Below are 15,087 nucleotides of genomic sequence, written 5' to 3' on the forward strand. Positions count from 1 at the left end.
ATTGTAAAGGGCAGAGGCAAAGCAGAAATTTCTTTCTCACTGGGCACTAATCAAGAGGGCATAGACCTTCACCTTCTAGGCAGATGTACAAAACAAAATGGCATCCATGAGAAACCCTACAGGGAAAAGCACTACAGCACCATGTATGCCATGCAGTTATATGTGCTAGTTAATTGGCAAAAGAGAGAAATAGAGAGAGGTYAGTTGTGACAGAGCAAATAAAGGAAGACGTAAAAACATCAAAGGGTGACTGTAAGGAGTTTGCTGACAAAACGGTKATGTTAGCAAAATGGAGCAGAATACCAAAATGTTTTGAGCAGCAGTGCCAATTACCAGATATACTTCATGTCTTTTTTTCCCGTCTGCAGAACATTTGAGTGAACTGAAGCTGGAGAAGTAAAAATTTAATTGGATTGGGAAGAAGTATTTTGGAAGACTAGAAGTGATGCTCAAGCTGCAAAAGTTTGCTCCAATTAGTTATAATTCCCTCAAAAAAAAAAAAAAAAGTTTCGTTTTTGTCACAGAAATGTGTGGATTTTAGGTTGACCAATTCCCAACTTCAATTTTATCACTCAACAATGCCACACGGCAGATGCTACGCCTTGCTATAATTTGTGAAAGCCTTTCGAGCATCCTCACACTTTATCTAAAACTATAAGTTTCAATGTATTGAAATTATATTAGCTGATAGACCAACGCAAAGTACGGCTTCATTAAGAACCAAAAAGACATGGAAACAAAGATTTAGAATATCTTAAGGCTGTACATTCAATCTTACTGAGCTATGTTGAATGTAAATGCTCAATAAACATGTATAATTTTCTTTATTCATTAGTTTTAACAAAAAAGTCTAATAAAAAAAATATTTGGTTGTAACATGACTAAAGGGGAAACAGCTCTAGGGGCTTGAGTATTTCTGCAAAACACCATATTGTTTTTGGCCGACAACATGCACCACCTGTGCGGTGCATTTTCTCATCACTCTGTATACTCTCTCAACTTTGGAAAAGAAAAAAAAATCCTCATAAAGATCCTGGAGCCTTCTTTCTGCCTGCACCATTTCCTGTGTTAGGCTGCAGTCCTTCAAACTAAGCCCTCCTGTCTGTTGCAAAGCTTAACTCAACTTCACTTCTACCTCCACTTCAACTTCTTCCCAGCTAGACTTTTTCTTGACTCAGCTGACTTGATCATATCTCTGTTCGCAACTTCTCCTTCATACATTTTAAAGCTTACAGTGTTCTATCCTGTCGAACCTGTCTAAGTTTCTGAAAGAGAGAGAGAGAGAAAATGTGAAGCTTGACAATCTATGTGACTGTCTGACAATCTCCTTCCCTTCAACTTACTACARTGTATTCCATTTTCAGTCTTCATTCCTAAGGTGGGCATATTAGCAACGTAGATAATATTTAAATTCACATAGAATCTAATATGCATATTTTACAGCTAAAGAAAARGTATATTTGAGAGTGTCAGGAGCAGCCTTTGTAGTGCAAGGTAGGCCAACAAAACTACTTTGACAAAGATGACAAGAAAAGAAGAGAGTAATAGGTTGGATGTGACAAGCTGGGGGGTGCTGTAAGAGGATTAGCAGATGAAAACGAGAGAATTGAATGAGATACACTCCGAATCGTACAGGCGGAAATTTAAGATAYGAGACCCGTGCTGACGGATGTGCAGCAGGAAATGATACGAGATGAATAAGTGTGATAAATAAGAYGAGAAGATTTGGACTGAGGTAAAATAATGTAATGTGTAGATTTGAATATCCGACTTCAGTCTTCTTGAGAAACATTAGCAAAACTGCAAAAATGTTTCAAATAGTATTTTTCCTCTTCAGTTCGACTTTGCAGAAGATGAAGCCTAATCTGACTCTGAGTCAAGATGCATAAACAACTTGAACTTGGGGCATCCCTGATGCTGCTAATGAATTATTATTATTATTTTTGCCACAACGTCTCCTTTGGATAAAATAGCATTGAGAAAAAATKAAGGGATAAACAGTCTGCCTCTCCAGATTACTTGCRRTATCCAGCATATATACATAGAAAAATACACAAACACATTCTTCTGCTCATATATATTCCAGTTTATTTTGTGGCTCCACACYGAGTTTCTRGACCMGGCCCATTTCCCCAATTGTTATGGTTGTCTGTTACAATAAAATGATGAGCGTTGCTGCTGTCTTGCAAGTAGAGCAGGAAATGGAGAAGAGGAAATTTAGAATATAGAGCAGAACAAAAAAAAATTAACTGGAAAAAAAGAGAGAACTGGGAAACAATGTGGGCAGGGATAAGTAGATTTTTATTTTTTATTTTTTGGGGGGGGAGACTGAGCCTAAGGACAAACATGGCAAGATGTTATTGTCCCTGGCTATATGTAATGTAACCCACATCCCCATGTTGCCTCATATGCAGCTACAACACATAGTCGACTTAAATAAATATCCAGACAAATCTGAATTTAGATGCAAACACAAAAAACACATCTTTTTGCCATTTTGCTTTATTTGTGAAGTATTTTTGGAGCCTGACAAGTTGATGTTCGGAAGTTAACCAAAACCTGTTGCTAACATTTGTTTGAACATTTGCTGACCTAAAATAAGAGTGGAAATGCGTCGCGTTTCAAATTATACTTTTCTTTTCCGCTATTAGAAATGTTTACAAACAATTGGCTTCATGAAATTTGCAGCGGGAAATTGTTGGTGAAAAGTAGAGAACTTTAATGGGATCCTTGTCTGCAGTAGGTACGCTGCTAACTGACGGCTCAGTTTAATGGGATTCCATGGTTTGGGGTTTTAACCGCAGCTGAGTGATTCCTTTGTTCAGTGGGTCTTCATACTCTAGGTATCTATCCATCTAATTCTCTGTGTTTCACAAGGCCTGCACCATTCAAGAAAAAAATACATAAAGTGGTTGACTACTCCAAAGGCAAWATTAACTGCAGTTCACCCAYATTTTCATCGCTTTTTCTTTCCCATGATCATGGTCACTAATATCTATATCTGCAAAAACAAAACAAAAGGATCAAGCATTAATTACATCAAGTAGTTTCTTAATTTCATGCTTTTATGTCCATCTAGAATGGATGCACTGGATTTGACACTGTAAGTCAATATTTATCCATCTGGATTTTTTTTTGTTGTATTTTTAATCTACTGCTGCTTCAGTTGACCGAAACACAAATCAATTAGCAAAGATTGATAAAGATATAATTGTAGTTCTAAGTGTTTGCAAGTTCTCAATATGTTCTATTTACCAGTCATGATTAGACACTGGAGCAAGAGAGAGGAGTAATTAACCAAAAAGCTCAATAGTTCCACCAGTGACCTTACACGCGGGGCCAAATACTTCCAAGTTTAAAGAGGAAGTCCCAGCAGAGCTGCATTAGTTCCTCCTCCTCCATCGCAATCTGTCTGCAAAGAGACAATTCCATTACCCCGCAATGTAGCGCAGATCCCCAGAGTGAATGGGTGTGTGTGCAGGGATTACGCCAAAACAAGCTGCCCAGGAAAAGGAAACAGACACTAATTGGTGTGCATGTACATGTATGAGCACACATCAATTTAACAAGATAACTCACTCCTCATCCTTCCTGAGTGGTCAAACACAGGAATGACCACTCAGTGCCGAGCATATTTTAGCTTTGCCAATATTAAAAAAAGAGGCMTTTTATTTTGACCAGTACATAATTTATTGCCATTTTACGTTTGTCCAGATGTTCCTACTGGTTAACATACAACCTAAAAACCTGACTTGGTTACACTAATTTTGTCTTGAGGAAAAGGCCAGAACTTCAGCAAGATGTCGTGAGAAACTTGTGGAAGGAAACCCAAAATTTGTTCAACCCAAGTCATGATTCAAGTCCATTCCTACTAAATGCAGAAGAAATGTATGCAGATATCTGATTTTGAAGAACATTAATAATTAAATCTCTAATTAAATCTCTATTTCTGTCATTACTGAGGAGTTTAGAAAATAGAAATAGTTTTGATAATTCTATCTGGTCTCAAACAGAGGGTTGGTCTGATCTAAATTCAGACAGAGAAATAAGGTATACATTTCTTTTTGTTAGATGTAAGCACATTTCTGGTTTCAACTGCATCTTTAGAATTAGATACACTTTAGAGCCTYGTGYGGTACTAAAATAGTCAGCAGAAACCTCCAATGAGTAAATCTGTTGCTCTCTGTCAGTTGCCTCCCTCTAAGCGCCTTTGTAAGTTGAAACATGGATGATGCTAGTTATAGAAATGCTTTGGATAAGCCTATTTTCTCACATTCCTTACTTTAAGATAAAAAAATATGCATCACTGTTACAGTGGTCGCTAAAAGAAAAGGAAATTCTCCATCTTCCATCAGCTGGCAAGCTGAGTGACTGAGTAGCAGAATAACAATCAACGAGGTGTTAGACTTTGCAAGATTTGTAATGCCTGGAGGGGGATGGAGGGCTATGACAATGTCACCGCTAAATGCCAGATCACAGCATTTGCGAAATGATGGCTTCCATGACAGAGGAAGTGACTCCTTTAACCCCATATATTTGTCCCTGCAGTTCCATTTACTGTGCAAGGCTGTTGGATTCTCAGAGATTTACAAAGTCAAATTCAGAAGAAAATAACATTTTCTCAAACTTGTATGTAAAACCCAAAGATCAATCATCTGGGTGGTTTTAGGTAGGAATGCCTCTGGTCCTAAGTAACAGCTCAAGATCCCTGTCAAAGCATGTTTGTGTGATGCAGAGTGAATTGTGTGTCATTCACACCTCTATGATCTGTGCAGCATCATTTTTTGCAGCATTATGTTTTTACAAATCTGCCTATTCTGAGGTCCACTGTTTGTATTTTAGGCCTTGGCAATTATCTGTTGATTCTAAGAATCTAGGTTTTACATTTTGCAAACAAGCTCACAGTGGAAAAAATCGTATSGGCTGCAGCAATTTTCTAGCTGTGTCATGCGACCTGCGCCGCACACTGTGACAATATTTGGCCAGTTTAAGAAAAGTTATGTTTATGATGAAGGGAAACAACTTTGTCTGTAACTCAAACAAGTCAAATCATCAGTGAGTCAAATCAAAACAAATATGGAAGAATACACACCAGGAGCAGAACTTAGAATTAGAGAAGACTGTAGTTGCATTTACACAGTCAAAATTATATTTAAAAACAAAAGGCAGTCCTTTAGAACTGGATATGCTGTTAAATATTATTTGTAATGAACTATACTTGGACTTCCTGCTCTTAAATGACTTGAATAGCTATCAGGACAGAAACATTTCATATACAGTAATAGCCGATGATTTCTGCTCTAGTTCCAGCACTAAGGGCAAGTTGCCTCTCATGTCCCCAGCTCATTTTATTTTCAAACTATTTTAAAATAATTTCCGAGGATTGAGGAATGCATAACAGGCTTGACTCTGAGCCATATTTCCTATATTACCACCTCTGATTGGGGTCTACAGTCACCTCTGCCCACCGTTTAGTACAGTGGTCCCCAAACCTTTTCCTGTCAGGGCCACATAGCTTTTCCCTTCTCTGGTGGGGGGCCGGAGTCAGTTTGTAACAGAAAAAGTGTTACACATTTATCACCTGCGCTGCCGGAAATTGTTGACGGGGGASGGGGTGCACGCGTGCGCGCGCGTTGCTCGATTAATTTTTACCCAGAAAGCACATGGGCAAAAAYCGTTAGKGAAACGGTCACTGGGGCTGACTAGTATATATTCCATTGAGGGAAAGTAACTTAAGCAACTTTAACATATGAATTCCTCATATGTTAACATAAAGGCTCGTTTTGAAGTATAAGCTGCTACWTACAGGCATTGCTTCAAAGAATTYGACCTGGAATGCGGCGTTCATAACAAACACGTGTGTTCATCTGCTCTACCGCTAGCAAACAACCGTACTGATTAAATAACATAAAAGTCAAGCAATTCCCTAAAAGTCCAACAGATGGCAGCAATGCWCCATGCAAAACAAAACACCCACAGTTTACAGCACACTTCCTGCTAAAGAGCCCCCTGGTGGTTAAACCGGAAAATACAATATATGAAAAAAAAAATCTGTATGCTCTCTGGTATTGTTCAGTTGGCCAGACTAAATGCGGGCCGTAGTTTGGGGACCACTGGTTTAGTAGAATATCTTAGATTTTGAACTAGATTAAGTTAAAATGCTGTCCAGATTTTTGTTTAATAAAACATCCAAGAAGCCTTTTATTTTAGCACCATGTTGTAAGCTAAGAGTCTGATACTAACTTCGGCTTCATTAGCTCCTCATTATAAACACTCGTATTTTAATTCAGTGCCAACATTGTTCACAGTACAGGGGGCGATTATTCCTGCTTGACACACTAAACAACAAGCGACAGACAACTTGTTTAGGACTCAACTGCCTGACAAATTTTTACTTACATTAATTCTGCCTCCTTTTAAAGTGCTCCGTATGTTTAACCAAATATGTCATCAAAAATCACCACTCTCTAAAGACCCCACTGATTACCACACACCTTGTGGCCCATGTAGGGTAGTGTATCTATTCACATCCACGCTGCTACACCATCTGACATTCATGCTYACTGCCGTGTACTTTTTTGAAGCCACTCAAGCTTTGTTTGTATCTAAAGTGTCAGAGAAAATGTAAGCATCCCACGCTTTTACAAAGTGTTGAAATAATGCAAAGAGGAAGGGAAGGAGACATTGCATCGGCACGAGAATTTTCCACAACACACAACTGCTGTCTCCTTSTGCTGACATTTTGTTGACACGGTTCATAAATTCAGCAGGCACACACAGAGAGTTAGCGGATGACGTCGTCTGTTGTTAATGTGAACCAGTGTAAACAAAAAACTAACAAATGTGGCCACAAACTGAAGTCAGAGAACAGGAAAAGTGAAGGCAGACAGCCTGTACTCTTGCGGTATCGATCCTTTGTCTGAAAGAAGATTTTATCTTAGGATTTCAAAGGAATGAAGAAAAAAAAAAAAACATTGTTGAGATAAACCAAAAAAAATAATAAAAAAAAACCTAGACAGATGGCTTTGTGGTATTCTCCAGATCACACTGCTATCTTTCAGAAACATAACAAGCCCCTGGTGTGAGTTATAAACACTGCATAAAATCAAACTATCATCATGATAGTAATCACTAGAACTGTAGCCTGCCATGACTGCGTGTCACATTCGACCTCTGGAGGTGACAGTCAATATAATGGAAATGCAGACACCCTACAGAGATGAATTTGGAGAACAGATGAAGAACAAACAGATTGATAAGAGTTTCTCCAGTATACAGYAACAGGATTAATGTTGCTCCAGTGTGTGTCTTGAACATGTCATAAAATCAGCAACTCTTAACAAGGCAATTAAACTCAATGCCAGGCTAGACCACAAAGGTATTGTTCTCACAGAGTCATAATTGACCCCTGATGAATGGTTACACAATGAAAGTCTGTTTTTCTCTTGCATGCATAGTTTGAGCCCACCAAAGTGTCATTATGATGCAGAAACACAACGCCTGGTGAAGGGAAACACACTCATGCACTGGGCTGCACAGAGACATGTACTACACATCTGCATTTCAGTCCTTTTCCTCCATCTCCATCCACAAATTTTCTGGACTGTTTATGTATTGCATCATTCACCCTGCTGACACAATCTACCATAACATAAAAGTCTCATTAATTCAGYATTGTTTTAGCATTTGGTAATTCATCATTGCCAATATGATTAACCAAACTGTCACGCTCCCATATAGTCTCATTCATCAAACATTTGCATGGAAATGTTACATTTAACAGCAATACTGCAGTGCAATTTTGATGGGGGGTGGGGTGGTGCTTGGCTTACTATCGACTCTGTTGACAAGCAGATGCAATCACACAGGCACGATTTACTAATGAACTGAAGCGAGATCATAACTGACCCCGTTTTTCTAAATAATTTCATACTTGTGTTGCTTTAGCTTAATTTACTTCTGTTTATTTATAGGCTACTTTAATTACTTTAGCACAAATGGGTTTAGGTGGCAGTTGTTCATTTCCAAAGCCCCTTTGCRGTGACTAGGAAAACATCATAACTAAACTGGCTTTCAAAAAAATAAAAATAAAAAATAGTCTTCACCATCAGCTCAAATGTGATTTGTAGAAGTGTTCGAGATAACAGAAATAAAAACATGGCAATAAATGCCTTTTCACTTAGTGTTCTTATTTTAAAGTCAGCAACAGTAGCACAGCTAATAAGTATAGGAAGTTAGAAAAGATGTGCTTTATAATCAACACTAGCTTTTGCTTTTCAAGTCATGGGATTAATATTATTTTTAAATGTGGAAACTATTCAGCCAGAAAACTGTTGCAAGTAATTTAATTAGTATATTTTTATATTACTATTGCTAATCCTGTTATTTAGTGACAAATAACTAACAAGATGGAAGTTTCTCTATCACAGTATAAAGCTAAAGAAAAATCACTCAACTATTGGTTTATTTACAAGCTGCAGTGCACTCACTCATAACTTTATGAGGTACACCTTGCCAGTTCCTGTTGAACCTCCTTTTGGCTTCAAAAATGGTCCACATKGAAATCATTGCATCAKGCTGTCGGTGCAGGKTTTTTTTTTGGGATCAAAGACACAAAAGTCCTGTTTTGTCACATCTTAAAAATGTTCTTTTGGATTCAGTGTAGTGACTGAGGAGACCACTTACGTACATTATTTTAWTTACGTGTTCAAGAAACCGTTTCAGATKTTATGAACTATGTGAGATGGTGCTGGAAGTAGTCATCAGACACTGTGGTGAAGGGGTGGATCTATCCTGTATCAAAGCTRAAGTACCTAGGACATGGAAACAATGCACTAAGGAGCCCAAAGGGTGCCAAATAAAAGTTCATTACCACCTGGCTGAACTATTGTAGGATATATAGGATCCATGATTTCACRTTGTTTATGCCATATTAAATTTGGACTACTTATAGACAATGTTCTTGTCAGTCTGTTATTGTCCTATTTTTTATTGTATTATATATAGTCCTATGAAAGATCCTACCAGATCTTCCAAACTAATACGATTACACATGGATTACATGCACTGTAATCCATATGCTTAACATAATGACAGTATTCAGTTTCCATTATGCAATGTACACAATGGAATTCAACCAATGCAAAAATTAAAATATGCTATTCACGCAATGCAGCAGACATGTTTTCAGGGTTTTATTTCTGCGTTCCTTGTTTTTWATTTTTTTCCCCCAATGAAGCTTCTATATATGACAAAGACATTTTCAATCCAACCATCCTCAGGGGTGTCCTATCATTCACAAGTCAATCCCACCTCAATAGCATTACTATGCAGAGACTGAGCGTATAAAACCATCCCCATCAAAATAATGGATCTCAAAGGAGGCTGCTGCCATCACACAGGCCATTCAGAAATGCTGTTAAATTGACACTTAAACATTTTTTGTATGACTACTAAAATRGCCAGTCATAACGGCAAAAAGACCAAATGTCATTTTAATAACTAGATGAACTTGTCATCTAGTGTTAGGCACAACACTAAGGAATGCCATGACAATTCCTGGTTAATACCAACATAACAAATATGAAAGAGTATTCAAATGTTAARACGTATTATAAAGAACGCCACTTAGCTAAAGAGTGTTACGGAGCAAACAACAAAAATGTTAAAACAAAATGTCACTTGTAACAGATATTATTCTTAAATAAAAACAYAAATAAAGACTAAGTGTATTACATTAATTATTTTTTCTTGCAGAAGAACTGTAGAAATCTCATTTTGGAGAATAACACTYGGTTACTTACTGCCAATGTGGAGGAAGATGGTGTCACGTCTTTCTCCATGCGGGTTCTGAAAGCAGCTGTAGAGTCCATTGTGGTCAAGGTCAACCTGGGTCAGAATCAGTTTGGGTCCATTCAGGTGGTGCTGGGCCTCGATGTCTGTCCCGTTCACCTTCCATGACACTGACGCGTCACTTTCCAGGGAGCCGCACTGCATGGTGACATCGCTGCCCCTCCGCTCGTACTGGTTCCTTGCAACTGAAAACCAAAAAAGTGACAACAAAAAAAGTTTGAACAACAGCAGAAGTGATAAGAATTGAGCGATGGCAATTTTGTCCCTTTATTATTTTGATTATTTTTGTACCTCACATTTACCATTTACCTTGTATGAACTCGACCCCACTAGRGGAATGTTTCACAACATTAAGCCACCAAAGCAAATAAGGTGAAATATGAAGTCGTTGGGGAAAAAAAATACATACAAATTACAGCATACTTCTGATTGATGATTTATGACCTTCACATACGCTCCAAAAATATGAATTGTGACTGAAAGAATGAGATGCCAGGTCCAAGTAACTAAACTGAGCATCCTCTGCCAGGTGGCCGGAGTTGAGCTGTTGCTTCTCCACTTTGAAAGGAGTCAATTGATGTGCTTCTGGCATCTAACGAGAAAGCTTCATGGATGCCTTCCTTTGGAGGTTGTTCAAGTACATTACACTGTGAAAAGACTCAGGGGCAAACCCAGACTGGAAAGACTATATATTATTTCTAGCCTGGGTACACCTCACGGTCAGAGTAATCTTGATCGCAAAGGAATGTSTGGGTTTCCATTGTAGCATTGTCTCTCCAAGTCTATCATGGATAGATGGAAAACAATGAATACATGGATGAGGAAAGAAGGGAACATTTGTTAGTGGGTACAATGTGGATGTAGACTGAAATGAAAAGATTATAGGTGTGTAATCCAAGTTGGTAAAAGGTCATTTTGACCCAGAACTTTAAAAACAAGTATGCCAGTAGAGAGCCAGTACTGCCACATGCTGACTGCAGGCTAATGAGCAGATACAGTCATAAGGAAAACATCTATATTTATCAATGAGCAACTGTTTTCCTTTTACTAATACTCTTAGAAACTGAGAAAATAAAAAAATTCCTTTCTTGGCAACAATTTTTAACCAATCTAAAAACGATGAAGGAAAAATATTGGAAGAAGAAATATATCTGTATCCAATCACTGTTTGGCTTCACTGTCCCACTGTAAGCCTTACTTAGCATCAGATTTATTGTAGCACAGAAAGAGAACGTGGAAAAACTGGAGTTTTAAAGGAATGTTGAAGTCTATTAATAGCCCTGGGCTTTTCCCCCTCTCTGTTTGAAGTGAAGTAAAGAGTTCACATTTTATTCTATACAGAAAGCCTTACCAGAAATAAAAGAATTACTGAAAATCGCTATTTTACTTTTATCCTCATGTTCACTGAAGTCAACAGCAGTTTGTCAGAAAACTTGTAGGTACCATGACCTTTTGGGTTAAGGGATTTATGTGAGCCTAATGGGAGCTTCAGCTGGGACATCAGGGGTTAGCAGCCCTGCTCTGTTGATAAGTCTCAAGAGACTTGTCGTGACCGCGAGGAGTGAAGACCTCAGATTAAGACTCAAGCGCAGCCGATCAGCAGCACAACAAGAAACAACAATAAAATATTGATCCCCATCTCAGGAAAGAAAACCGTGGATGAAGAAAAGAGGGAAAAAAAGATGCCCCAACTGGCCTCAGATCAAATACTGTCATGTTCCTTGTCTTGTTTAGATATCTTTTTTCACCCCCTTGTCTTTCTTTGTGTTTCTGTACCTCCTTCCTTTGTTTCTCTCCACAATACCTCCTYTTTTCCCCAACTGAAGTACTCTTCCTCCTGTTGGATTACTTAGACATGGCTCTTAACACAGAAGATATAGATGTCAACGCAGTGTTTCATGTATATTTCATGTCCCATAACAGAGTCATCTATATTTAATAGGACAAGATCCTTGGCCCTATTAACATTAACCTGACACTGTTTGTTCTCTCTGCCTTCTGCCGTCTTTCACTCTCTCAGCCACCCTAACTCTCCCTCTCTATTCTTGCATCCTGTCATCCCATACCATCTCTCCATTTCTTGCTCTGCTCATCTCAGTTACCTTCCATGGTTACCCCTCCACATTTTCTGAAATAATGTGAGCACATGTACGCACATTAGTGCCAAGAAATGCCAATTTCCTTTGATCTCCCTCTCTGTAAAGTTACTCTGAGCGAGCCTGTGTGACTTTATTTACATAAAAAGCTATTTGCATCTGAGCAAAAAAAAAAAAAAAAAACATACGGTTTTACTTTGATGTCAGCTTTGATGATGATGCCGGTGCCCCATGGCTCTATGTGACAAGTATGAGAAGTGAAACTTGAGAAAAGCATTATTAAATCAAGTGCTCCATCTAAGTAAGTGAAGATGTTCTTCAGAACTTTTATAATAAAGGAAAGATCGGCGTTCAGAATACCTCAGTCCACTTTCACACACCATTAAAATGGTGTCACTGGCAAGAATCACTCTTGCTCTGATTCTAGCGCAAGAGTAGAATCAGAATTTTCTTTAGGAGTACCAAGTTTTCAATAATAATGGAAAAAGAAGTTAAATAAAATCTTAATTTCCATACCTAGACAATATCCAGTCACTCTTTCAGTTGGGTCGTTTTTTAAAGTTCTTATTGTTTTTCTTTTATTAYATCAAAATTCACACCCTCTTCTTCCTCCTTTCACTCTGAGTTAGTGGCTGTCTTATCCCTTATCCTCTGTCCCATTTCCTTGCTTTCCTCCCACTCATTTGGTTCTATGGATGTCCTAGTTTTCACTCGCTTTTATAGCTTTCTCTTTTGTCAACCTTCTTATATAATGTGCACATAAAGTCTGAGACACCAGACAAAACTTTTCAAGTATTAATTATTAACTAGTTAGGGGGTGCTGGCTGGCTCAGTTGGTAGTGTGTATGCACCACGTCCAAAAGGCTGCAGTCATCAATGCGCTGTGATCCTCAATGACCCGTTCTCARGCCAYTGACTGCATATCTTCTCCTTCTGTCCTCCATTTTTCCTGTCCATTTACTGTACAGTAAAAGACCAACAAAGACTGAAAAATTCTTCACCAAATTGCATAACGAGCTAGCTTAGAGTAGCTCAATCTAACTCATAGTTTCTCTAACACATTCAAGTTATTTGAATAGTACAGAGAATCTGTATCTTCCAAACAGTTCAGTGGCAAACATAACTGCATGGCCACTAATCAGGCCTAGGTGTGACTGGTAAAATGTATTTTTTTAAAAATGGTTAATCATAGTTACTTTATGATTTAACAAAGGGGGGGAAGTACTTTCCTATATAATTACTGATATTCGTGTTAGCCAACAGCATGGGTCCCTGTCGTTCCTATAACGTTTCCCTTCTTTTTACATTAAATACTCATAACTTGGCAAAGGTGAGTTTTTCCCTGTTACTGAATTTTCTTAGCATACCTGGAAGACAGTCACATCACCATGATGGATAATTGGATTGGCTGACACAGCAGGGTAGTTACAGGGTAGGGTCGTCCAGATATCTGAAAATCTTAACACACTTCAGTAAAAAGCTTAAATAAATCCAACATCTCCATTCTATAGGATTTAACCATATCTATATTTAAGCTTGTCCTTCTTCCCTTACCATCAGTCCTTCTCASATTGCAGCTATACTGACTCCATATTGATTGTGTTAAAACTTTACCATTCTCCAGTAGTATATCCCTGATCATCAGCAGTCTGCACGTACACCACTCATGCATAATAAACATGGGAGCAACAGTGGAAACACAGGCAGATACTTATGATTACACTCATGTACTCACTCACACATAAGAACGCTCCCCTGCATAATGCCCTCATTTCTCATGACCATGCAGACAAGCAGGCCTAATAACCATAATGACATTCAACTCAAGTGCTATTGATCTCTTGGTAATGGACYAAGCACTATAAGAAGCATCAGAAGAGTTTTATTTCCYACCAAAATGCAAATAAAAATGAACAAAACCATTTTTTACACATCATTCTTCTTATTTATGATGAAGTCACACAGCCATAATAGATAAACAGTTTGTCCTTTCGAGAGGAAAAGCAGATGAGCTAACTCGTGCTGTCTTTATATTTAGATACATTTTGTCCTGATGAAAGATTCAAGTGAGATAAACCTTAGAGAGASAAAACTGAAGATATGATTACCGCAGCATTTGAGAGTCATATGTKATCAAGTTTAAATGGGATTACGCTGCAATATTTTACCACGTCAGCCAGGATATTTTTCTACTGGTTGGAATTTGGTCCAATACACAAAAGATTAACTTTACATCCAAAATGAGCATTGGTTTCTTTGATTCTATTGCAGTTTTTGGCAGCCATGTGTTGTTTYCCCAAAGACATGTATAACCACAAAGAGTCAACATGATGATAATTATCTTGTGTTAAGGTCACTGATGATACCTGCTGTACAGAACACRATCCCCGCTCAAAGGCAAATCAATTGATTCCAAACACACATTTCTGCGGACTCACACATACACATAGACAAGCACGGACACATACACACACACATACAGCTTTGCATAATAAAATGCATATTAAAGTCAATGCACTGCCAAATTCTCTGACAAAAGGAGTCAAACATGCACAACACATGCCACTGCCCTTTGCATGTATACACATTCTTTATCAAAGTGAACTTTGATATAGAATTGTTTGAGTAAATATATAATAAATCTTGAGGATTTGTTTGCACATGCATCTACAACAGAGATGCTACCAAGTCATTTTCCCAAACCCATGTGAAGGTTGTGAGGTTTTATGTGAGGAAAATCAAATTCAAGTCAAGTTTTCAGGGGGCAAGTYCTTCGACCCCAAGAACAAGTCAAGTCACTGCCCAGAATAAATTGATTATTTTTTTTTTTTCATTAAATGCACAACGTCTAGTCCAGTGTTTCTCAAGCTTTTTTGGGCCAGCGCCCCCCTAGCCTTTATCCAGGTCCCTCACCGCCCCCCACCAAAAACTTTGTAGGCTACTTTACATTGATTATTAATGTATTATTATTACTATCACTATTGTAGATGGTTTGATTTTTATGCTTGTTTCTGTATTTATCATCAAAAATAATTTCCCAGAGAACGAAAAAGCCATGGAAATAGAAATTATTTTCACAGGTGTCCACGAAAAATGCAATGAACATTCAAGTTAAAATTGGTAGGCCTATCAGCAGCCA

At 38.1% G+C, this 15,087-nt stretch overlaps 1 protein-coding gene across 2 annotated transcripts in view; it reads right to left on the reverse strand.

Moving 5' to 3' along the window:
* cntfr (ciliary neurotrophic factor receptor) overlaps positions 1 to 15,087 on the reverse strand; it is a 238,680-nt gene that overhangs the window by 94,134 nt on the left and 129,459 nt on the right. For both annotated transcript variants that reach the window (XM_008423847.2, XM_008423849.2), the window contains exon 4: positions 9,804 to 10,037. In XM_008423847.2, coding sequence (XP_008422069.1) covers positions 9,804 to 10,037 — 234 coding nt within the window. The remainder of the gene's footprint in view (positions 1 to 9,803; positions 10,038 to 15,087) is intronic.

The sequence above is a fragment of the Poecilia reticulata genome, linkage group LG12 (genome assembly GCF_000633615.1).
Source record: "Poecilia reticulata strain Guanapo linkage group LG12, Guppy_female_1.0+MT, whole genome shotgun sequence".
NCBI lineage: Eukaryota > Metazoa > Chordata > Actinopteri > Cyprinodontiformes > Poeciliidae > Poecilia > Poecilia reticulata.